The sequence below is a fragment of the Botryllus schlosseri genome, chromosome 7 (genome assembly GCF_051294905.1).
Source record: "Botryllus schlosseri isolate E-star chromosome 7, Bs_hap1, whole genome shotgun sequence".
In the NCBI taxonomy this organism is placed as follows: domain Eukaryota; kingdom Metazoa; phylum Chordata; class Ascidiacea; order Stolidobranchia; family Styelidae; genus Botryllus; species Botryllus schlosseri.
The window spans coordinates 13698776-13722785 of NC_137242.1; the positions used below are offsets into that span (position 1 = coordinate 13698776).

Below are 24010 nucleotides of genomic sequence, written 5' to 3' on the forward strand. Positions count from 1 at the left end.
GGGAGGGGTGCCCGATATAATACTGTTATACACTTCGTAACTTGCTATTTCCGGGAATCGAACTGGTGCCCATTGCGTCAATGACGTTGAATTAACAACTTCGCATCGCAAATTCAAAATCATGAGCTGACTAAAAAAGATCATCACCGGGGTCATATTGAGGCTTGGCCCAGTATTAGCCAATTACGGTAATACAAGGTTAAACAGCGATATAACGTAGGTATCATTCAGGGTACAACAAGTGCCAGGGTGTCGTGAACTGAATTCTGAGTGTTCCGCAAGGTCAAAAAGGTTTAGAATCACCGCATTACAGACATAGAATGTCGTGTTTGGCCTCATTGTGGCTGGCCTCACCGTTATATTTTAATCACCTGAAAAGTTGTCGTGTCAATTATAATAGAGCTTTTATCCAAAAATACTTCATTACATATTAGGCTTCTGAGTTAAAAATGGAATTGGTATACTACCGGTTCTTAATAGGTTTAGCACAGATCGGGCAGACGTCTTAGGTTACTCAGGTCCAAATCAGGTCCTTTTTCTAGCGCCGTGCTTCTGTAGGCTCAAACAGGAATAGAATAGTTATATAAACTATCAGTTAATCATTTGATAATGTATTTTTAGGGCGACAAATACTACCGATGAAAGTCATGGCAATGACTGGGTGGATCGTGATTTGGAGCATTGTATGTATCATGGCAGTATTTTGCATCGTAGCAAATCTGTTCACCTTGATTGTGATTGGCTCGTCAAAAAGTCTCTAGGTGAGTCGTCGATACTCGGCGCACGAGTGAGTGCACGACTATTGTAACATGCATCGAGTTCCGTAATATTCTATGGGAATAAAAGTTGTGACAGGCAGACATGGTTTACATAGTATACTGACTATACTCGTGGGAGGTTTTATCATTATTTAGTTTTATGGTTGAGCTTCGAATCTTTCTTTGGTACTGCTCTGTCAGTATCTTATAAGGTTTCTAAGAACGTGCTCGGGGCAGAGATTGGGAGTAACCAATCCCTTTTCTGGAGTACCAATTAGAGCAGTGGTTCCCAAGCTTTTTGTCTTCGCGGAACCCTTTTGGGCAGTCACGGATCCCCGCGGACCCTCAATGTTTTAGTTCAAATTTAGCTATGTTATCGTGCAACCGTCATCTGTCCTGTGACGATATAAACTGTACGCTAGTGATAAACAGCAACAAAATGGCCATTCTTGAAAATAACATAATAGCCTACTATTTAAGTAGAAATATAGAATAATTTTGTTATTTCAAAGCGAATTCTGTAGCTATTTTAAACAGTGTTTTAAACAAGGACCTTTAAAATGAATTTTGCTTTTTTAACTTGCAAAATTATGCTATAATTGTGTAAATACTTCCCAAATAACATGTTATATGAGCCTACGGACAATCAACACCCGATATAGCCTACGTATACGATATGGGAGGATTGGAACCCTCAAAATAGTACGCTATAGTACTATAGCTACTACAGCTATAGTACGTAGATATTTCGTCAAAGGATCTATATTTACCCTATATTTTCAATGTCAATCCATTATGACGTCACAATTGAATATTTGTGACTTCATGGCTTTAACGAAAGAAAAATAAAAAACAATAAAAACATGTTTTAAGCAAGGGCCTCGTTTTAAACAAGTTTGTTTTAAATTGCTTTTTGTTTGAAATGCTACCCATACTTCTAATGCAATATTTTCTGTAGCAAAACATTCGCATTTTAGATCGCGCCAAGTAGAAAATACCGTTTTGGTAGATATGCATCGTTTTATCAATAAAATCTCCACAGCAATAATTAGCGAAACCATCTCTAAATCACTGTTATCGAATATTATTTCGGTCACCAACTCGAGCATTTATGTTTTTGGCCGTTCGCGACTATGTGTACTTGTCATTATTGCGTCACAACGACAATATTCTTTCTATATTTCGAACTTGGTTAACCTCATTTACCGGCGTTCACTGCTGAAGAGAGCCAGTTGAAAAGCTTCCAGTGGAATAAATATGACAATATGAACGTATTGTTTGCAGCAAAATTATTACTTTTCACACCATTAATCTCCTATACTTCTGATTCAGATAGTTTCTTGTGAAAAATCATTATTTCGATTCAACCTTTTTGTTTTCGCGGACCACTTTGGGACCGTCACGGAGTTCCGTGGGCCCTTAAAGGTTTAGTTCAATTTTAGCTCCATCATCGTGCAACCGTCATCTGTACTGTGCAAATATCAACTGTAGGCTAGTTGTAAACAGCAACAAAATGACAATTCTTGAAAATAACATCATAGCCAACTATTTATGTAGAAATGGTGGTGGCGACTGGCGAACGTAATAATATCGCGCAACACTTCCGACGACACCTCTGGCTATGATCGCAACACAGGACATCAAAATTGAGAAACAGATTATTAGTGAACATATAACGTCCCGCATATAGTCATTTCTATCTAGCAGCTTATCTTGAAGTTATTCAGGAATAGCGGTTATGCATATCACATGAGAAAATGGATTTTTGCAAATATTTTTTTCCAGAGCACCAACAAAACATCTCTAAACAGCAATAAGTTTGAATCAGTAGGCTATTGGAAATTTGGAAATCAAAATGAGTTTGCACAGTATAATATTTCATCTCAAACTGCCATTCCGTTTATCCAAGTTATAAAGTTATAACAGTTATGAAGCGAAACTGTCTCGTGATTTCTCTTATTTAAAGATATAAAAATTCGGTTATCAACTATTTTGCAAATTTGGAGGTTTCGCGGACCCCCTGAAAATGCTTCGCGGACCCCCGGCTGAGAACCGCTCGATTAGAGTATGACTAACACTAAATCTCACGATCAGTTAGCTGTAAGAATTCAGTTCATATTTGAATTAACATCTTTGTCTTCCTGTAGAAAGCCTTTCAACGTCGTGCTGATGAGCCTCTGCATTTCTGATTTTTTATCGGCCGTGGTCAGTCCCTTCATATACTACAGATCGCCAATTAGACGGAATCGGGAATATGAGCTTCCCTTGTTTGTATGCAAGGTAAGAAAATACGAAAGAATACAACGCAGATCCCGCAGATTGAGTTTCAGCGAGCTGATCGCAATTATATGCAGATTACACTAACAAGATGTGTCTGCCCATTAGTACAAAACACCGATTTGCTCAACGATCGATTATTATTTGTAGACGTCGCTCACTGTAGATCACTGGTCCTCCGTGGCAACGTTGCAGCACATACTTAGTTTCGTGATTTTGAGAGTGCTTGCGGTTACTAAGCCTCATTCCTTCGGAAAGTTTACATTCAAACGTGCTTTGGTAAGTCGCGACCATGTATTTGTCAGTGCAATACAAACAGACATGCATGATCCATATGAAAAATTAGAATTCGTCAGATATTTGCTGGGGATTGACTTTGAATCTGTTTGCCATGGGTTTTACTATTTTAGCACAAACGATGGAGTTACCAGAATATTGAGGTATACGTTATAAAACACTTACGGCGTCTTTATGAAAAAAGGTCCAGAGATAGATACAATTAAGGACGAATTCAAGGTTGCTGGTTCGAGTCTCGGCTCTGCCATGTTTCGATGTGTCGGAGGTTTATCTGGGCTCCTCATCTCCGAGCCCGCTGTATACACAGCGCCTTGAGTAGCCCGGAGGAAGGGAGAGCTGAACTCGGGAATGATGGCAGCAAATGACCAGAAAAAGACCGCAAAGACATTGATGTAAATGAAATTTCCCTGCTGGGCGCGAATGACCCAAGTTGTTAAAAGCGCCACTAGATGTGAATAGAATAAACAAACAAGGAAGCGAAGGGTAATCGCGAGCAAATAAGCGTAAAAAGAAAGACATCAGAACAAACAAGATCGACGTTTGTTTCGTCGGGCACTAGGCGGAGGGGGATGTCAGATTAAACGGCAGTGGTTGGTCGTTTCGGCATCTTCCAATCTGTGCTCTACATATAGGCTAAGTCTTGTGTGACGCACTGGTCCATTGTGCGTCCTATTTCACGGTCCTACAGCACACTTACGTTATCTGTGAGCTGCTAACAAAGTGTATTGTTTAAACAACTAATCTGTTTGCATTCGAATCGACATCTATTAAAATCCACCAACCGTGCTTGTGTCAGCAGGAGGAATTTTTACTCCAGCTAAAAATTGGCCACTAGTTGCAGCGCTCGTGGTTTGCCTGTACTTCATGCTGTATATTCGACTCTATGAAGCCACAATTGGATGTATGCGATGGAGTTCGATGCAAGTTTTTGAAATTTCGTATTTGCTGACGATTGCCCCTGAAGCGTATCAGCTCGAAAAGCTTCGGGTTTTAGTACATTTACGTTATGTATATATATTTAAATTCTATAATCATACATTGCGAAATATAAATATTGAGCTGTAATAGTAGCCTACTTGCGAAAGTCACAAAGAAAACAATTCTGTTATATCTCACTCCACGTCCACTATATTTATTTATGTATTTTTGCCTTAAGATTTTAGTCGCTGGAATATGGATCAATACGTTCGTCACCGCGGGTTGTTTCAAAATCGCTTCTCTAGGACTATTGGCAACAGGGAAGAAGATTCTGCGTTGCCGCACACTCAGTGATTGGTGAGAAGGCTACCTAACATGTAACGATATCACGAAAACTGACAGCGGTTATACGTCAGGCAGCAGAGATGTGCCTGAAATTTGCCTTGGGCATGTGAGTAAGTTATCCAAATCTAGAACTAGCGCTCCTTCACCCTGCAGTAATCAACTAGCGCTATAGGTTAGTTACTTGTCATCAGTAGGCTTATAGCACCATGAGATCAAAGCTGCATTTTCTAATAACTCATGTTCTAAAATGTACATTCAGCCCTAAGCAAACGCCTAATTCCTTACAGGCGAAAGTGGGATATTGCGTACATTCGTTACGTTATCCCGGCAACGTTGTACGCACCATTTCTGCTGGTGCCTCTATTATCTGCTATTATGATAGCGAAGTTGGTTCAAAGACGCAAACGAAAACTAGGTAAACTTACCAATGTACAGGGCTTATGCATAAGACAAATATTCGTACACTTGTATGCACTATTTTCAAACGTTGACATTATTGTCACAGCAAGTTCGTGACATGATTCGGCGACCCTCCAGCTGATAAAAAAAATCAGAAATCAGACAAAACAATAGTTATAAGATTGCATTTAAAACAAGAGGTGTTTTAAAACAAATTGTTTAAAACATGTTTTGAAAAGTGTTATAAACAAATGTCATTTACAACAAACAAATTTTTTTGAAGCTATTGTGTCGTAATTGTGAAAATACTTTCGAAAAAACATGAAATATGAGCCTTGGGACGACTTGCACTATTATGGTCGACGTACACTATATGAATTGTCTTGAACACTAGAAATCGGCATATAGGTTCAACAGTTAAAGCACCTATATTCATATATCACTGGAAGGGAATGGATGTTCTGATGATGATGACCGCCGACCGTAAATGCTGCTTGACGATGTAGTCTTAGTCCAAGATAATTTTGGTCCGTTTAAGACGGGTCGGAAACCTTTTTCGTCAAGGGAGCCATATTCACACTATTATTATATTTTCAATCGTAATTCTTTAGGAGCCCTATAACAGTGCCAATCATTGGTGACGTCACTATTGCAAATTCGTGAAGTTTTAAATGCAACCTATAGCTATACACTGTAAATGAGATAAAGCGCAATCGCCAAATCTGCCGCTTGTGGCAGCACAATATTGTGCTAAAGCGGCACGACCGGGAGTGACCTTTAGTGCTATTCTTATACTTCCTCTTTTTCGACCGCTCCTCGCTCTTTTGCGATGTGATTCGATCACGATGACAGGGAATCAGCATTCGGGTTTTAAAGCTTTCTTGGCGAGTAACGGTATTGCATCGCAACACATCCAGAAATTGGAAGGTAACTATAAGTAATATAGCTTCAGCAATGTGCCCTGTTAACTAGCTAATCGAGACAGCTTGTGCAGTTATAATCAGTACCTGTTGTGTGGATTTGGTTGAATACTGGTGCCAATTGTGATCCATTAGAATGGTTATTTTGCAGCTTAGGTTATTATTAGCGTGTACTTTTGATGAATGTCTAACGGACAGTCTTGTTATTGGTTGCGCCACTTTGCTGGGAGTTCAGATAAGCTTACAAAACATTGGCTGAAACATCAAGTCTGATTTATACATGCAAGCTCTGTCAATTCATGTTATGTTCAAAATTATTTCATATCTTAGAGAATGACATAGATTCGGATATTTTCACCAAGCTTCGTGATAAAGACCTCCGGCAAATGACGTACCGTCTGGCGTCTGTTGAGACTGCAAGAAGTATGAACTAATTAACTATGAAAGCTCTGTTCATGCAACTAAATCTTGTTGTTGCAGTTATGATAGAAGCTATCAACTAATGGAGGTCCAGACAATACACGCCATGAATCATCCTCAGTCGCAGACCCAAACAATCCGTGCGGTGAATCAGCGTCACTCGCAGAGTCGGACACCACCTTGCCTGTGGATGAGTCGCTCCGTATTGATGTAGAATCAATCGCGCAGTCAGATACTACCCTACCCATAGAGGATATAGGAACTTCAGCCATGCCAATGCCGGTAATAATTATTTTGTAACATTTTGCTATGAATTGAGCTAAACTGTCTGCGTCTGCAGCTCCTATCTCTGGGAGATGCCGGAGCAACCAATGCAGATCTCCATGTGGATGTTATGGTATTTATCCGCATAATCCTAGTAAGATTGTATCTTTTATTACCCTCAATATTGCAGCCGTCGTGCACTCCCAAAGACCCCGAACTCATTGCTCCGATGCCCCTGCCGGTATTCAGTTTCAAACTTCAACAAGCGCTCAAGCCACGTACACTCGTACAGCTTATGTAGACCGCAATTGGCACAACTGCTTGTCTCTATTCAAGCATCAATACGGACTCCCGCGTTCTCAGCTAACGAAGAAAGAGATTTCTTGGAACGTTCCCTACCATGGGCGACATCCGACTAGTGAGTATGCATGCAATTATGACAACTTCTTATTGCTTTGTTATAGAGATTATGTGCCAAGGCTGTTTCTTCACTGTATGTGTATGGCAGGGTTGTAACCAAGTCACAAGGCTCCGATTCGCAAGGCTCGGAGTCGCAAGTCAATGTCACTTTTTTAGTTTTGACTCGAGTCAAGTTGAGTCATCAAGCAGAGGTTCGAGCCCGAGTCATGGTATTATGACTCAAGTCTGAGTCATTGTGTTTACTGCTCAGTTTCCAGATAAAGTCTTGTTAAACCCACTGTTATAACCCACTGTTTGGTGATATCGAATGGTTCGCATTTATAATATACTAATTTTTCTCACTTTCACTAGTATCTGGCAGTGTTGGGATGGCTAGAGTCATGACTTGACTCGAGTCACTTTGCTAAAATGACTTGACTTGAAATGCGGATTGGCTCGTGACTCTGAGCAAAATTCAGGAGTCCATTTGAAGTCATCAAGTATTCGTTGTCGATATTAATCACTGTATCTTGCATATGTTCGGATGGTTCACGAAACGCTGGTGTAACCCTTGAAAGTGACCAATCATTCAATGGTCGAACGTTTCACTGAGCCTCAATCGTTCTCTCACAAATAAATTGACCGCGAACGAAGTAATCGAAGCTTACAGCTACATTGTCGTAAACTCTAGTAGTAAAGCAATAAAATAGCAAAATGTCTATTTCTGTTCTCTGTTCATAACTTTACCAAACCTCTTGTTTTATTGAATTTGAACATAGTTTATGTTGTCCTCAACCATTAGCGCATGCTCGAATTTTATCATATCTATTTGTAAATGGGCAATGTATTGCATCTTATCAATTCGTTTCTCTATTTTGACTGTGAACTATATAAACTGAGACTATGCAATTATCTACGTAGTTCAACAACTCTACGTTTATGTGCCGATGCAGCGCCTTCTTGCCGGTATATTCAACTCTATATTCGTGCATCGGTTCGGAATCAATGATCACTAGTGCAAGTTTTTTTACAGATTTCTACAGCTTCCTAGATAATGTTTGGAGGGATTTTATATTGAACCTTTTCTCTCGTTTTCATACCAATTTTTACTGCAGCTTTGATCAAATAATGAGAAAAATGGAAAGGAGTGCTTTAAAAATGCTATAAACTATTTCTAGTATGGTTCTATTCTCTTTGGTTCACATAACAAAGTGCTATATGATGGTTTATCTGCATCTCAATGTTATCTATGACACAATATCTTGCAAGCAGAAGTTCAGCTACCCCTGCCAAGCACGACCGCGTCCAACAGTATGTAAATTGATCGCCTCATTAGTTCATGTCGCCTAAATTTGAGATAGTTTCCCATTTCGCGAACGCCCAGGCGAGACCGCCGAAAATTTCACTTTCACTAAGTCGCCTTATACACGCTATTCATTTTGTTGAAGTCGCCAAGAGTGTGGCAACGCCTTGGGTCAAGTTTGCAGACCTAGGGGGTTTAGGGTGTGTTATTTGACTTCTTTTAGAGGGAGGGTTATTGCTATGCTCTTTCGCTTTTTTATGGAAAATATTCCCGCATTGCGTAATTTTCTTGCTGCGTCCCTGGATAAATGTAATTTTTCCCGGTCTCACCAGAATTTTTGGCTTGCCTAAATGTCCGTTAAATGGCAAAGTAATAAACTTGACAGTTCGGCAGAAACTAGGTTGTATTCAAATATCTCATACCCTATTAATTCATCCAAAATTATAAATGCAACTTTTTACTGCAACTTTTGTCAAAATTAAGAGAAACTTTCTCGCGATTTTAGTGCAAAAAACTTGCCCTAATGATCACGCAATCTGTATTTCAGACAGCTAGCAATTCGTTTCTCTATTCTTTATTTTGGCTGGTAACTAGGGATATGCAATTACTTGCAAGGTTTAACAGTTCTGCGTATATACGAGCGATACAGCGCCTTCTTGCGTGCATATTTAACTTGATATTCGTTCATCGGTTCAGAATCAATGACCACTCAATCTGTATTTCAGACAGCTAGCAAAATGCTATGATGTAATCATGCCTCATACTTCGAAAAGGCAACTTTACTTGAAATGTGACTTGAGTCGAGGCACCGCCAAAAATCAAGTGCCTTGACACAACTCGAGTCACCTTTGAAAATCGATTGACTTGACTTGACTCGAGTCAAAATGTGCAATGACTCGTGACTCGAAGGTAGTGACTTGATCCCAACACTGGTATCTATCTGGTTACATTTTCAAGTACCAGTACGAATAGATGAACTCCCAATAGGGTGGTTATACTTTACTACTCTAGAGATTACATGGAAACGTCGCTCTTGACCGTCTGAGTCTCGAGTCATATGACTTGGTTCGAGTCATACGTAATGACTCGAGTCCAAGTCGAGTCGATATACATATTGACTCAAGTCGAGTCATCAGAAAATCGAGCTCGAAGGGGGCCCAAAATTATTTCGTGAATTAGCATAAATCATAGAGTATTTTTTGAAAATTTATGCAATTTATTCAAAATTTTTTCGCGCTGCGCGCGAATTCAAGTAACCGTTTATCTATATTATTGGGTATAGGGCCATTACCGCGCCACGACCCACCAAGACATACAATCAAGTTTTAGGTAATATAACATGCGACTCCAAGAAGTGTGCCAGAACGATCGGCAGCGAGAAAAGCTTGGCCGAAAAGGTCTATGCCCTTATGCAGACCGAAGACTTCGTTACATAGGCTATACAAAATACATATAGGTTTAATTGTCCATAGGCGCCTAAATGACTGGCGCCGAATGTTCCTGTCTTTGCAATCTGAACCTCACAAGACAAATACCATCCCGCTGGGAAAAATTTTATGCCAGTGAAGAAATACCAATTTGAAATCGTGTGCGTCTCTTAGTTTAGAAGCCTACGTTTGGGCGATTCTATATATTTTGATATAGCAGACTGGAAGTCACGAAATAACATCATGTAACGAAGTCATATCAACGGGTCCGCCCGCCCGAAGATGTTTAATCATTATTTACGGGCCCTCCCGTTTTAAATACACTTCATTCAGCTCTACCGGTAAATCTAATTACGTGAGTAGAGAGGACAATAAATTGATAGCATAATATATATGCAATCGCCGATCTGATTGACCGATTATATCATGAATTATCGAAAATTTTCGCGCTCCGCGCTGACTCACAAGACAGTACAGATAATTTCGTGACAAACGCGAACAACGTGATGGGGGGTCGTTTTATCGCCCTATGGGAGCCCAAGACCCATGTTTTTGGGCGCCTGACGAGGTGCTGTTTCGTTCCTGCCAACGGGTATACGCCCGAAGATGTTTAATTATTATTACTGAGTGCAGGTCCCACCTTTTCAAACACGCCTCACTCAGCTCTACCGGCAAATCTGATTACGTGAGCAGAGAGAAGATAAAAATTGATAACAATATATGCAATTCCCGATCATACTGACCGATGAAATCATGAATTCTAGAAATTTTCCGCGCTTCGCACGCTTAGGCGACCAAAGCTCATTCGCTAAACAAACTCCCAATGAACATGATGAATAGCGGTGAGCAGTGTATCGCGGGAGGGGGGTCTGGGGGGCGAAGCCCCCCAGAAGTTCGGTCTATAACCCTATGGGGGGCCCAAGACCAAAGTTGTGGGGGGGCCTGACGAAGTGCTGTTTCGGCCCTGGCTATAGTCAGTATTGAATTGAGCCTATTGTGATTGAATGTGTTAAATGGGCCACTAGTGTTTACTGTTCGAGTCATCCATGAACGATTTGTCTAACTTAATGTTACCAGGCCTATACATCTGATGATTGTCGAGGCTTCATATAACTGTTTGATCGAAATAGCATCCAACATAGCTAATCCCGCTGTTGCACAAATGTACTGTGGGTTCGAGTCAGACCGAGATCGATTTCTGATTCCCTACCTAACTTTTGGTAGTTTATGTGGGCCCTTCATCGCCATGTGATCCGTGTATAAGGCTATCCCTAGTTATGTCAACTCTTCACATCGTATAAACAATAGCAGACCATTTTTGCATATCAAAAATATACCTTTCTGATTCGAGCAGCTAGCGATGCTTCTAATGATGTTTCCGAAGAGAGCCGCGCGATCCTACAGGTGGCTGCCGTTGTCGCATTATTCCTGATTGGTTACACCCCGGAAATCGGTATTATATAGCCTATCATGTATGAGGGCCATGACAGGGTAGGATGAACCACTCGTGTTGTACTGTTCAAACCAGTCTATCGTGGATTTGGAAAATCAAAGAGAACGACGATGGTCTATTTCTTCGACGGAGCTCGCTTCTTCTCGTTGAGAATTTCTGAATGTCTGAATCCAATTTTCTACAACTTTACATCCAGGTGACTACAATTTTCAATCGCGATACTCTAGAAATATATTTCGGAGGATTTTTCTTTCTGTTGCAGTACTATTGGAAAAGCTTCGTCCAGTTTGCTCTGTAAAGTATTTCGCAGCAAAAACGACGACTCTCCATCCACTCTAAATTCGAATGCGTGCAGAGGAACGCAAATTTACACGCCAAATCCGGTTTTTTTTTTAACTGCCACACAACGTGCTGGAGCCGATGTGTGCCTGGCTATCCTGTGTTTAGTGGTGGTGTGTTCATGCTGACTTGCGCAGAGCTCGAAATTAATACCAGCCATCCATGAATTTTTACTCAGCTTAGGCTCAAAAAAGATTTTATTGCAACGAAAGATGAATACAGAACATTCATTTGCAGACGAAAATGTGTGAATTTCTAGCTTGCACAATTGAAAAATTTAAGCTTTTCCAAATAGAAATAAGAACTACAGCTACAAAGTTGTCATAAATTAGATTCTAATTAGAGCAAAGAAACGTTTCACTAATTGGTGTAGAATTAGAATTATAGCAACACAGTTGTTTTCGCAAATTAGATTCTAATTAGAGAAAAGAAGCATTTCACAAATTGGTGTAGCAATAGAATTATAGCGACACAGTTGCAACCACAAATCACATTTGAATCAGAGCAAAGAAACAATTACAATCCTAGCGACACGGTTGTTTTCACAAATTAGTTTCTAATTAGAGCAAAGAAACATTTCACAAATTGGTATGGAATTAGAATTATAGCGACACAGTTGCAACCACAAATTACATTTGAATCAAAGCAAAGAAACATTTCACAAATTGGGATAGAATTAGAATTATAGCGACAAGCTGTCATCACAAATTAGATTCTAATTGGAGCAAAAAACATTTCAAAAATTGGAGTAGAATTACAATCATAGCAACACAGTTGTTTTCACAAATTAGATTCAAATTAGAGCAAAGAAACATTTCACAAATTGGGGTAGAATTACAATCATAGCAACACAGTTGTTTTCATAAATTAGATTCTAAGTAGTGCAAAAAACATTTCCCAAATTGGAGTATAATTAAAGTCATAGCGAGACAGTTGTTATCACAAATTAGATTCTAATTAGTGCAAAAAACATTTCATAAATTGGAGTAGAGTTAGAATCATAGCGACACAATTGTTATTACAAATTAGATTCTAATTAGAGCACATAACATTTCAAAAATAGGAGTAGAATTACAATCATAGCAACACAGTTGTTTTCACAAATTAGACTCTAATTAACGCAAAAATATTTCCCAAATTGGAGTAGAATTAGAATCATAGCGACACAGTTGTTATCACAAATTAGATTCTAATTAGAGCAAAAAAATATTTCCCAAATTGGAGTAGAATTATAATTACGGTATAGCGACACAGTTGTTATCACAAATTAGATTCGAATCAGAGCAAAGTAACATTTGAAAAATTGAAGTAGAATCAGAATAATTACTGCAGTAGGCTATATTTTCTGAATTAGACTAGAATCCAATTAGAGGTAGTTTTTATTTCAAATTAGAGTAGAATTAGAAATATAGCTATACGGTAGTTGTTTTCTAAATTAGATTCGATTGAGAGCAAAGAAACATTTCACAAATTAGCGTAGCATCAGAATTTATAGCTACACAGCTTTTTCCAAATTAGAGTAGAAATAGATTTGTAGCTTTTTTTCGAAATTAGAGTGGGATCAGAATTATAGTAACAGTTTTTTTCAAATTATAGAGTAGAATTAGAACTATAGCTACACTATTTTTTGCAAATTAGAGTACAATTAGAATTATAGGTTCAGTTGTTTCCACAAATTAGATTCGAATGAGAGAGACGAAGCACTTCACGAATTAAAGTAGAATTATAATTATAGCTAGTTTTTTTTTTCAAAATTAGAGTATCATCAGAATTTTAGCTACACATTTTTTTCACTCTAATTAGACAACTAGACTAGTACTAGAATTGTATAGTTGTCCAAGTCAGCAAACGAAATCAAAATCATTACTGGGATTTCTGAAATCTGCTCATAAAACAGAGAAGCTTGTTTGATTGAAACCCAAATTTTTGTCTTCAATCAGGACATACTGTAAAATGGAGAGTATCTGGAAAACTTTTGGATATGTGGGGTCACAAACATAATAGAGAAGATCCAGCACCATCTCAAATGGTGTCGCTTTATTGTGAGACGATCCCTTTATGCGGAAGCCATTCGCCACGATCCATGACTGCAGGTCACCATTTTCATGGTGCGCTAGTACGAGATGTCGAGGACTCAGCTTTGTGGCCGTTAATTGGACTGAATGGGGCTGGAATTGAAAGAAATATGTTAAGTAAAATTATATTGCCAATAATCCATGTGTGAATTGAAAGCACAAGATATAGATTATGTAGAAATGCCTTTATGGGACTTCTGCATAATGAATATTGAATGAATATAGAGCTGAATAGGTCAATATAGGTTTTTGTCAATATGGTTTAACAAGCTTAACTCATGGAAACAAGTGATAGCAAATTCTGTCGTCACGATATGCTGTCTAGTCGTTGACATGTATGGGTTTTTTCCACATAATCATAAGTTTACTAACCTTTAATGATCCATTCAGATTTGATCAGTATACCATCATACAGGTTCCTTTTGGAACGGCACAAGTATTATGTTCACATTCACTGATTCTATGATGCACCATATCCATGGTAGCCATCCTCATGGTCTCGAAGTCAGGAAAACCAAAAATTACATTAGCAGCAGAAATGATTTTCCATGGTTTGGGACAAAAACGAATTTGCACCAGCTCATTCTAACTTAGATTTAGCCTTATCAAAAAGAATGATGTAATTGAAAAGCATTTAATAAACATTTATTTTTGGAGGCCTTTTTCAGTTCGAGTGTTTATTGCACCGTCATAACGTAAACATAAACAGCGTCAATCAAAACATAGGCCTACCATATTTTCAGCACCCAAAAACAATTGTGCCACATTTTGGCGGCACACATCTGAGCTCAACAGACCCTGAATTGGAACATATGTTTGTGGCGCAACTTGGAAATTAACAGACCCCCGAATTAGAACCAACTCAACATGCGCGCTAGGGTGGAGTGAAAAATGAAAATTTTTGAATTTCAAAAAAGGGTCTTGATATGTGGTGCCAAGTAGTAAACAAATAAATTCTATCATAGTTTTGGGTTCGTACACCCTCTAGTGGTCGTGCAATTTCACCGAACGAGCCCAAAACAGCTAATTTCGCCATATCTTGATCATCACTTACACTAGAAAGTCAGTTTTGGGCTTAAAAGATGCAGAAGCAACATGTTTCTATCTCACTTCCATAGAATTTACTCTTAAAAATGAACAGAAAAAAAGTTACAAGCAAATTTCTGATTTTATAGGTAAAATTAAGCACTGAAGCAGTGGGTAGGATGTCAAAAGCGTGTATTGATTGATCTTACGACTGAGCAACATACCCTATCAATTAGAACTACTTTTAAAAACTTGCTCAAACAAATGAAACCCCCTCCAAGCATAAATAGGGCTCGGGCATCGAATAGAGACTGCTAAAACTGTATTTAAAACAGCGTCCATTGGTAGTGCAGCGTCACGATATCGGTAAGTTTATAACAACGGCCCTCATGAGATTTCTTACCATATGCTGTCGTAGGGTGTGTATCATATTTGTCACAAAGCTCCTGAATGAAAGCACAAAAATTGAAAATGCACATTCAAAACACAAACATCAATTCTATACTGGAAACAGAAAATTTTTGTAGCAGTATCATATGAGTATCAGTGTGCACAAACATTAAAATCATGTTTAGCATTGAAAGATTTCATCTGCTTTCAAGACTTCAGTTTTTGTCTGATGAGGCTATCTTTACGTTTAAATCCTGAAACATGGGTAGATGCTTCAGTAACCACGTTTTAATGCAGGGGTCTCCAACACGCGGCCCGCGAGGTCCTATTTTGCGGCCCGCGACCTGATTTGAAAAAAATTCAGAAAAACGCTTAGTAAATCATGTTGAAACGCTAAAATTGATTTCAGTTGAAACATAATGTTGTTGTTTTTCAAAGTGAGCCATTCTATGTGCCCACTATCACTATTACTCACTAGTTGATACGGCTTCGGCATGGTAATATCATTCCGTGGATGAAGAATTTGCTGGTACGAATGGGCATATTGCCTTGACGTGCAATGGCCCACTACTGCCAAGACCGAGACGCCTGCAAAACGACTTCGGGCGCTCCAAAAGACCATGCTTTACGAGGAGATAGTTGTCTAGCAAGTAGGCCTACCGTGTATAGCTAACCCCAATATTGATTCTTCAATCCATGGGTGGCCAATCTGCAGCAGTAGAAGGAAAATTATGCGGCTGTCGACACTTGTAATAACAACCCTAAGTTTTCACAGATACCCCCTGCATCAGCTGTATCTGGGAATCTGATCACATTGGCCGAGAAAGGATAAATATTTTATAGTAATATGTGAAACTATACTAATATTTATTGACGAAATTCACTCATGAACATTAAAAATTTTTCGCGCTTCGCGCGACTACAGATTGGTTCTCTGTGGCTCTTTACAACATAACTACTAACGATTTGGTGCGCATAGTAAGCCGATATGTGCATATAGATTAGTTCGGAGTGTACCGGCAATGGACATGGACATGATAACGTGGGCATTTGGCCCCAGCTAGTTTATCACGACTAACCACCGGTATGCGGCCGCAGGCTACATGAGTACGCGAAATGCGGCCGTGAATTACAAAAATGTTGGCCACCCCTGTTTTAGCGGCTAAAGAGTGTTGTCATTGTCAGGTATCGTGTACAGCTCATAGTCCAAAATATAATGACATTGATGATCATGATACTTTTTGTTGTATTTGTGTTTGTTCAATAAAATATTAGTTCTTTTGTGGTGACTATAACCGTCGCCTATGTTAGAAAGCACAGCGTTGTAATAACGTAGAGTTATCAGACGTGGTTGTTGAACTGCGTTGCCTACTTTTATATCGATATTGATGTCATGCGGCCCGCGGCCTCCAGGAATTTGGAAAAGTGGCCCGCGACCTATTTTGAGTTGGCGACCCCTGTTTTAATGTCTTTCCACTGCCTTGTTGTGGCAAGGATGACTGAGCCTTAATGGTGATGATCTTAGGTTTTCCACCTCGATATCTGACAAGGTTTGGTGTGGTTGTTCTGCGCATAGCTGTAATCTTGTTAACTGTAAATCTTCGGTCGTTTCCCTCCTCGTCACCAAAGCATTCCCAGAAAAATATTTTCTGGATGTTCAAAATGAGCATTTCTTCGTAGCAAAGAAGTCAGCTTTGTGACACCGGAAACTATATTGTGGAAATTTTTAGCACCATCTACAATGGAATTGTGCATTTTTATTTCAAACCATGACGGAAAATAGACCTCCATGCAGAATTGAACAAGACAATTCAGATTTCTCGATGGACGACTCTGTCCCACATAGTACTTTGAAATCTAAGATGCGAGAGTCAACCATATTGGATGAACGGCGGGCCCAGCCTCTAAATATTGCAGATCTGGTTCCAATTGACGACTTTGAAGGAGGATACATAAATGAAACCAAACCCTAAAGCAGCAACATTGACACCAACATCAGATTCTTCCAAATTCCAGTTATCAACATCAAGGCTTAATCTTTCCACCAAATTGTCAACTTAAACCTCAAAAATATTGAACAGCCGCCTGCATCGCAATCAAGACCTTGTCTGATCACGAGTTGGGAAACCTATGATCATCACCATTAAGGCTCAGTTATCCTTGCCACAACCAGGCAGTGGAAAGACATGTGACAGTGGTGACATAAGCATCTGCTCAATGTTTCAGGCTTTAAACGTAGAGATGTCCTCATCAGACAAAAACTGAAGTCTTGAAAGCAGATGAAATCTTTCAATACTAAACATGACTTTATTGTTCGTGCACACTGATACTCATGTGATATTGCTACAAAAATTTTCTGTTTCCAGTATAGAATTGATTTTGTGTTTTGAAAGTACATTTTCAATTTTTGCGCCTTCTTTCAGGAGCTTTATGACAAATATGATACAAACCCTACGACAGCATTTTGGTAAGAAATCTCATGAGGGCCGTTGTTATAAACTTACCGATATCGTGATGCCACACTACCAATAGACGCTGTTTTAAATACAGTTTTAGCAGTCTCTATTCGATGCCCGAGCCCTATTTATGCTTGGAGGGGGCTTCATTTGCTTGAGAAAGTTTTGAAAAGTAGTTCTAATTGATAGGGTATATTGCTCATTCACAAGATCAATCACTACACGCTTTTGACATCCTACCCACTGCTTCAGTGCTTAATTTTACCTATAAAATCAGAAATTTGCTTATAACTTTTTTCTGCTCATTTTTAAAAGTTCTATGGAAGTGAGATAGAAACATGTTGCTTCTGCATCTTTTAAGCCCAAAATTGACTTTCTAGTGTAAGTGATGATCAAGATATGGCGAAATTAGCTATTTTGGGCTCGTTCGGTGAAATTGCACGACCACTAGAGGGTGTATGAACCCAAAACTATGATAGAATTTATTTGTTTACTATTTGGCACCACATATCAAGACCCTTTTTTGAAATTCAAAAATTTTCATTTTTCACTCCACCCTAATGCGCGCATGTTAAGCCATAAACTTTTCAAACTAGCTGTACTTTTGTGACGGTCTGTTAAGTTCGAACTTGTGCCGAGAGTGGCATGCAAAACGTCCAAGGTGTTACGGAAGACGTCGAACAATGTTTGCCGAAAAATCAGGACAAGAGTAGAAATCAGTACAAATCTGACAAATCAGGACGTTATGGTACTTCTATGTTCATTGTTCACACAGTTCCAGGTTAAGCAAGCAGCAAATCCTACAACTCACCTGATAAAGCGTTATCGCCCTCAAATCCTGTTGTGATTCTCTTTTCAGTTACTGCATTTCATAACTCCATCAGGAGTATAACCGCAGCGGGTTCTTTACCCTACAAATAAATATAATAATAAATATAAATAATGTAGAAGATTTGGTTGAAGGACAATCCATTTATTGCATTCCGGTTGATATGAAGGCAAGAGTTCTGACACAACAATATTTAATATATAAAATTGCAACAAAAATAAACAGGATTATCCCAATTAATAAATTCATTCTAGAATAGTTAAATAATACTAACCTCTAACATCTGTCTCTAGCTCTACTCCAAATATTTCGTCATGAGTAGTAAGTATTTCGCTTCGACACTCCTCGGAACGAACATTTGAAACCCCGCTCTGATCTATTACAAAGGCAAAGTGTTACTATAAAAGCAGCTATGTAGTGAGCTAAGCATGCACATTGCACACACACTTCTATGTGTTATATAGAGGGAACTTGATATGAATATAATAAGATTTATTTCACTGGATAATATTAACAATAATTATTATAATAGGTTCATGAATGAAATGTCATGTTTTCAACCAATGAAAATGTCATGTAATTGGAAAAACAAGTGAGTCAACTGCAAAGCAAGATCTATATAACTTGGTCAAGAATTCTAGTTGTAAACCCATATTGCATCAAGTTAGAGGATTAACAGACATTCTGAAAGTCAGTTTCGATGCTACTTCAAGTTGATCTAAAAGGCAATCTACCAATATTTCTCACACTGCTGCTTGCTGAAAGGGTTGCCAGTGAACCCGTCCCTAGGTGAACCCGTCCCGTGAACCCGTCCCTAGGTGAACCCGTCCCTAGGTGAACCCGTCCCTCGGGAAATTTTGAAATTAAGTGTGTTAACAAGTATTAATATGAATTATTAAACTAATAATGTTATTATCAACTGATTTGTCGATCTTGTAAGGAGGTCAGAGCATGCGTAGATCACACAGTCAGGCCGATTGTGGTCTGCTCGTTATTGCAACTGTAGGTTGAGGTGGGGTGTTAGGGTTGGGTAGGGTAGGGGGGGGGGGGAGACATTAGGGTTCGGGGAGTGGGACATTGGGCTCGGGTAGGATACTAGGGTTGGGGGAGGGGGGATATTAGGGTTGGTGGAGGTGGGATATTAGGGTTGCCGGAGGTGGGATATTAGGGTTAGGGTTAGGATTTAGGGTTGCCGGAGGTGGGATATTAGAGTTAGGGTTAGGATATTAGGGTTGCCGGAGGTGGGATATTAGGGTTGGGGGAGGGGGGATATTAGGGTAAGGGTTAGGATATTAGGGTTGCCGGAGGTGGGATATTAGGGTTGCCGGAGGTGGGATATTAGGGTTAGGATATTAGGGTTGCCGGAGGTGGGATATTAGAGTTAGGGTTAGGATTGCCGGAGGTGGGATATTAGGGTTGGGGGAGGGGGGATATTAAGGTTGGGGTAGGATATTAGGGTTGCCGGAGGTGGGATATTAGGGTTAGGATATTAGGGTTGCCGGAGGGGGTCCATTAGGGTTGGGGTTAGGGTTAGGATATTAGGGTTGCCGGAGGTGGGATATTAGGGTTAGGGTTAGGATATTAGGGTTGGGGTTAGGATATTAGGGTTGCCGGAGGTGGGATATTAGGGTTGGTGGAGGTGGGATATTAGGGTTGGGGGAGGTGGGATATTAGGGTTGCCGGAGGTGGGATATTAGGGTTGCCGGGGGTAGGATATTAGGGTTGGAGGAGGGGGATATTAGGGTTGCCGGAGATGCCGAGTTCATCGAGGGACGGGTTCACCGAGGGACGGGTTCACCTAGGGACGGGTTCACCTAGGGACGGGTTCACGGGACGGGTTCACCTAGGGACGGGTTCACTGGTAATCGCTGTAAGAACCCTCTTGACAACATACCGGTAATCATAACATATCGGATGTTGATATTCTTGAACGAATTACCTTCAATTATTAAAGCAATGTGTTCTCTCGTAATGCCGTACGCAATCAACATCTTCTCCATTCCTTCCGCTATGATGAGATTAGCTACACGTTCATTCACATCCACAAAGTCACTGTACTGCGACCTGTCGCTCCATTTAAATTTGACCCTTTGACCCTGACTGAGTTCGCGCCGTTACCGAGAGATGTGAAGCGTGAATGAGAGAGAGAGAGAGAGAGAGAGAGAGAGATAGCAATAGAGAAATATAGAGATGTTTATTCAGTCAACAGTCAAAAGCAGAATGCACCGATAATAGCCAGGTAACACCAAAGAATATAGAAGGACAAGAAGTGCGAGGTCATTGTGTCGTCATTTCATTGTTACGTAGGACGCCCTCCATTTTGGTCTCAGAAGACCACAACCAACAGCCTGAACCTGCTAGTGCGGCAGTTACTTTTCGGTGATATTGGCAGTGATATTTATGGGATTACGCTCGTCGACTGGGATATTGGACATCAAAACCAAGGTGAATTTGTGTATATTTGTAGTCTGCTGTTCGTTTTTATTTCAGATCTACCCGGATTACCACATCAAAATGCCTTCCTGTGCTGCTCCGAATTGCACATCTCGCAAAGCCGTATACCGTTTTCCAGCGAATGAAGAGAGGAGGCGGAGATGGAAAATAAACTGTAGGCGAGATAAATGGACGCCAACACAGAGTTCTAGACTTTGCGAAGTCTGTTGCAATTGAAATTTAAATTCAATAGCTTTTTGTCAACGCAATAAACTCTAGAAACACTTCGAAGCCGATCAGTTCGAAAGAAAGCGCATTGACGGTCGCGTAAAATTGAAGCAGAACGCAGTCCCCACATTATTTGATGTACCGAATCCGCCCCGTAAATTGGAAGGTACTCGGCGAATTCTTAAAAGGTCAATGTCAGCTGAAGGTACGAGATTATATTGAGTAGTTAGATGGAAATTTTCCTGGCCTATAAAATTCAACTGTCACAGAAATGGATTGCAATGATGGCGTCGATATGTCTGGTGAAGAACAAATCACCGGAGAATCACTGGTAGACCAACATTGCTTCTTCACATGTTTTGGCGATAAGCAACATTCGTCTGCACAAATAATCTCTTCATTTAGACTATCATCGAAGAGGCTTCTTGTGATGAGTGTACCCTGTTGAGGCAGGAGCTGGAACTGGTAAGATTAAATATTGCCGATAGCTCCATAACTTTCAGTGCAGACACAGTAACAGCTCATATCACCCACTGCGATATAAAATCTGTAGTTACAAATTGCAGCTCCAAGACCAGTGTCAGGAGAAAGATGAAGAAATTGCGCGGCTTAAATCGCAGGTAATGCGAAATCCTTGTGAAATTCATTAGCCTTTTTTACGTTTCAAATACAGAGAACCATGCAAGATATCCAAATGTGATTATAGCGTTATTGCACCTAATTCCTGATCATTTTGGTAGTTGAATGTAAGCTTCGAAAAGATGGAACGGGTGGAGAAGGTGATAGGAAGGTTTCTTAACGAGGATCAGATTCAAGTTTTGAAAAGAGAAGGGCAGGCCTCTGGATGCAAATGGAGCGATGACACAATTATGTCAGCATTGAAAATCAGGTTTTCATCTGGAAAACACGGGTAGATAACTACAGGATTTATTTAAGTCTTTTAGCTCCAACAGTATAATAATGATCTTCAGATATGAATACTTGAGAAAATCCTCCTATCCTCTTCCCTCTTATCGTACGCTCTGTGAACGGGTGGTATCACTGAAGTTTGCTGCTGGAATCCAGTACATAGTCTTGGATTGGATTGCCAAAAAACTAGGCAGCCTGCATGACTGGGACAGGAACTGCATTTTAGCTCTAGATGAAATGCAGCTGTCCCAGAGCGTGGAATTCGACCCCGGATTAAAATCATTTGTCGGGTACGTCAGCCCAGAGTTCAGGTCAGGCGAACGACAAGAATTCGCATCACACGCTCTGTGCTTCATGCTGAAGGGACTTGCCACAAAGTGGAAGCAAGTAATAGGTATAGTATTTATATATATATATATATATGTGACAGTATACTCGTATTATAAAGAATACACATCTTAAAGGAAAATTCGTATTGAATTTAACAGCTTATTATTTCACGGGAAATTCGGTATCTGGCGATCAATTGTGGGAAGTGACAAAAACATTGATCAAAGAGTTGGGTCGACGAGGAATGTTCGTCGCTGCTGTCGTGAGCGATATGGGGCCATCCAATCAAGCAATGTGGCGATCTGCCAAAATCAAAACAGGAAGGTTTGGTGACGATTAGTATAGACCGCCTTTGTCAGTTCAACTAACTGCGAACGTTTTAACCAACTAGAAATCAAGTATCGTCGTTGGTTGACCATCCGCATCTTGATGGTGCGAAGCTATGTTTCGTGGCTGATGTCCCTCATCTTATAAAAAATTTACGGACCTCATTTTTATCCAATGAGATTTACTTGCCTGAATATGCATTGGCAATACCGGATATCCCATTAACTTCCGCAACGGTATGGTAGGACTAATATTAATATTTTTAAGCCATCACAATCATCTCGGAAATTTAGGTTTCTTCATCTTACGTAAAGGAATTAGTCAACTACCAGGAGGGTAAGGAACTGAAAATGGCACCAAAACTTACTCAAAAACACGTTCACCCGACAAAACTTGAGAAGATGAGAGTTTGCACTGCTGCTCAAGTGAGATATCAATATTCGTCATGATATTGCATTTCATGTAGTCCTAGGCCTATGCATCTGTTGGCTTTGGATATACCATATCATATTTATTCCAGGTACTCAGTCACAGCACCGCGTCTGCTCTACGAGCAATGCACGCCTGCGGTGCTGTTAACAAGGATGCGGAGACAACTGCCTTTTTCTGCGAATTTTACAATAATTGGTTCGATTTGATGAATGCTAGAAGGCCAGTAGAAGGTTTATTTTCCACCTCCGATGCAAAAATACAATCAATCGAAATGGTAATTTCATATTTTGCAATGGCTCATCACAATTATCCACTTATCGTAATTAAAATCGAAGGCTATCAAAATGACTGCGGACCTCGTATTTTCGAAGCCAGGATGGAAGCCTGTCCTGACTGGGATATTGATGTCCTCCCAAAGCGTCCTCTATCTCCATCAGACGCTGGTAATCGGAGGTGAACTAAAATACCTTCTCACTGGCCGCCTCACGCAAGATGCCGTAGAGAATCTTTTTGCGCAGGTAGGCTATTATGTGGTATTATCGATTCTGCGCTGAAGTAACAGAAATGTGCTTGACATTGTAGTCTATATATCTTGCAGATAAGAAGCCGTGGCCAATCACACCCGAAAGCGATACAATTCCGTAACGCCTTAAAACTCATTTGCGTATCGCAGTACATGGGAAGCAGCACAGGGGAGAATTGTGAGCAGGATGATTCAGCGAATTTGATAGATTTTTTGAAATCGGCGGTGGACAACCACAAAAATCAAGAACGGGAGGAGAGACACGAAGTGGAAGAAAATTTGAAGTTACTTGCCGACGCTTGCCTGGACGAAGGAGAAGCAAATGCGCACTATTACGTTTGCGGCTGGGTGATCGCTAAGGAAATCAAGCATTCAGAGTGCGAGAGTTGTCGCTCGCATTTTTCTGTACAGGAACCAGTTCTCCGTTCATCTCACAGTTCTTCAAATTTAACAGTAATACGGTCCTACACTAAGGATGGAAATTTGTCAATTGCGAATGAGGATGAATACTTAACCCACCCGACTCCGTCAAT

The 24010-nt window shown here is 40.0% G+C and overlaps 1 protein-coding gene and 1 long non-coding RNA gene across 5 annotated transcripts; one reads left to right on the plus strand and one right to left on the minus strand.

The window, feature by feature from the left end:
• Nucleotides 1-2697: 2697 nt before the first annotated feature.
• Nucleotides 2698-15474, plus strand: LOC145443715 (proteinase-activated receptor 1-like). Of its 3 annotated transcripts, XM_080321666.1 has the most exons (7): nt 2698-3038; nt 3186-3314; nt 4489-4607; nt 4883-5010; nt 11082-11180; nt 11256-11376; nt 11443-15474. In XM_080321666.1, exons 1-7 carry the CDS (start codon nt 2826-2828, stop codon nt 11645-11647), a joined length of 1014 nt encoding a protein of 337 aa, XP_080177792.1. In that variant the 5' UTR covers nt 2698-2825; the 3' UTR covers nt 11648-15474. The 3 variants fall into 3 exon arrangements, 1 of the variants encoding a protein (XP_080177792.1); XR_013916515.1 differs by lacking the exons at nt 2698-3038; nt 3186-3314; nt 4489-4607; nt 4883-5010 and adding exons at nt 5112-5921; nt 6395-6616; nt 6675-6731 and having other exon boundaries at nt 6789-11376; nt 11443-11470; XR_013916514.1 differs by lacking the exons at nt 2698-3038; nt 3186-3314; nt 4489-4607; nt 4883-5010 and adding exons at nt 5940-6337; nt 6395-6616; nt 6675-6731 and having other exon boundaries at nt 6789-11376; nt 11443-11470.
• Nucleotides 11683-20370, minus strand: LOC145443722 (uncharacterized). Of its 2 annotated transcripts, XR_013916517.1 has the most exons (4): nt 20235-20370; nt 18570-18671; nt 18278-18377; nt 11683-13687 (listed from the first exon to the last, which is right to left on the minus strand). It is a non-coding gene; the product is annotated as an uncharacterized LOC145443722 (long non-coding RNA). The 2 variants fall into 2 exon arrangements; XR_013916518.1 differs by lacking the exon at nt 11683-13687 and having other exon boundaries at nt 14098-18377.
• Between the last annotated feature and the right edge of the window lie 3640 nt (nt 20371-24010).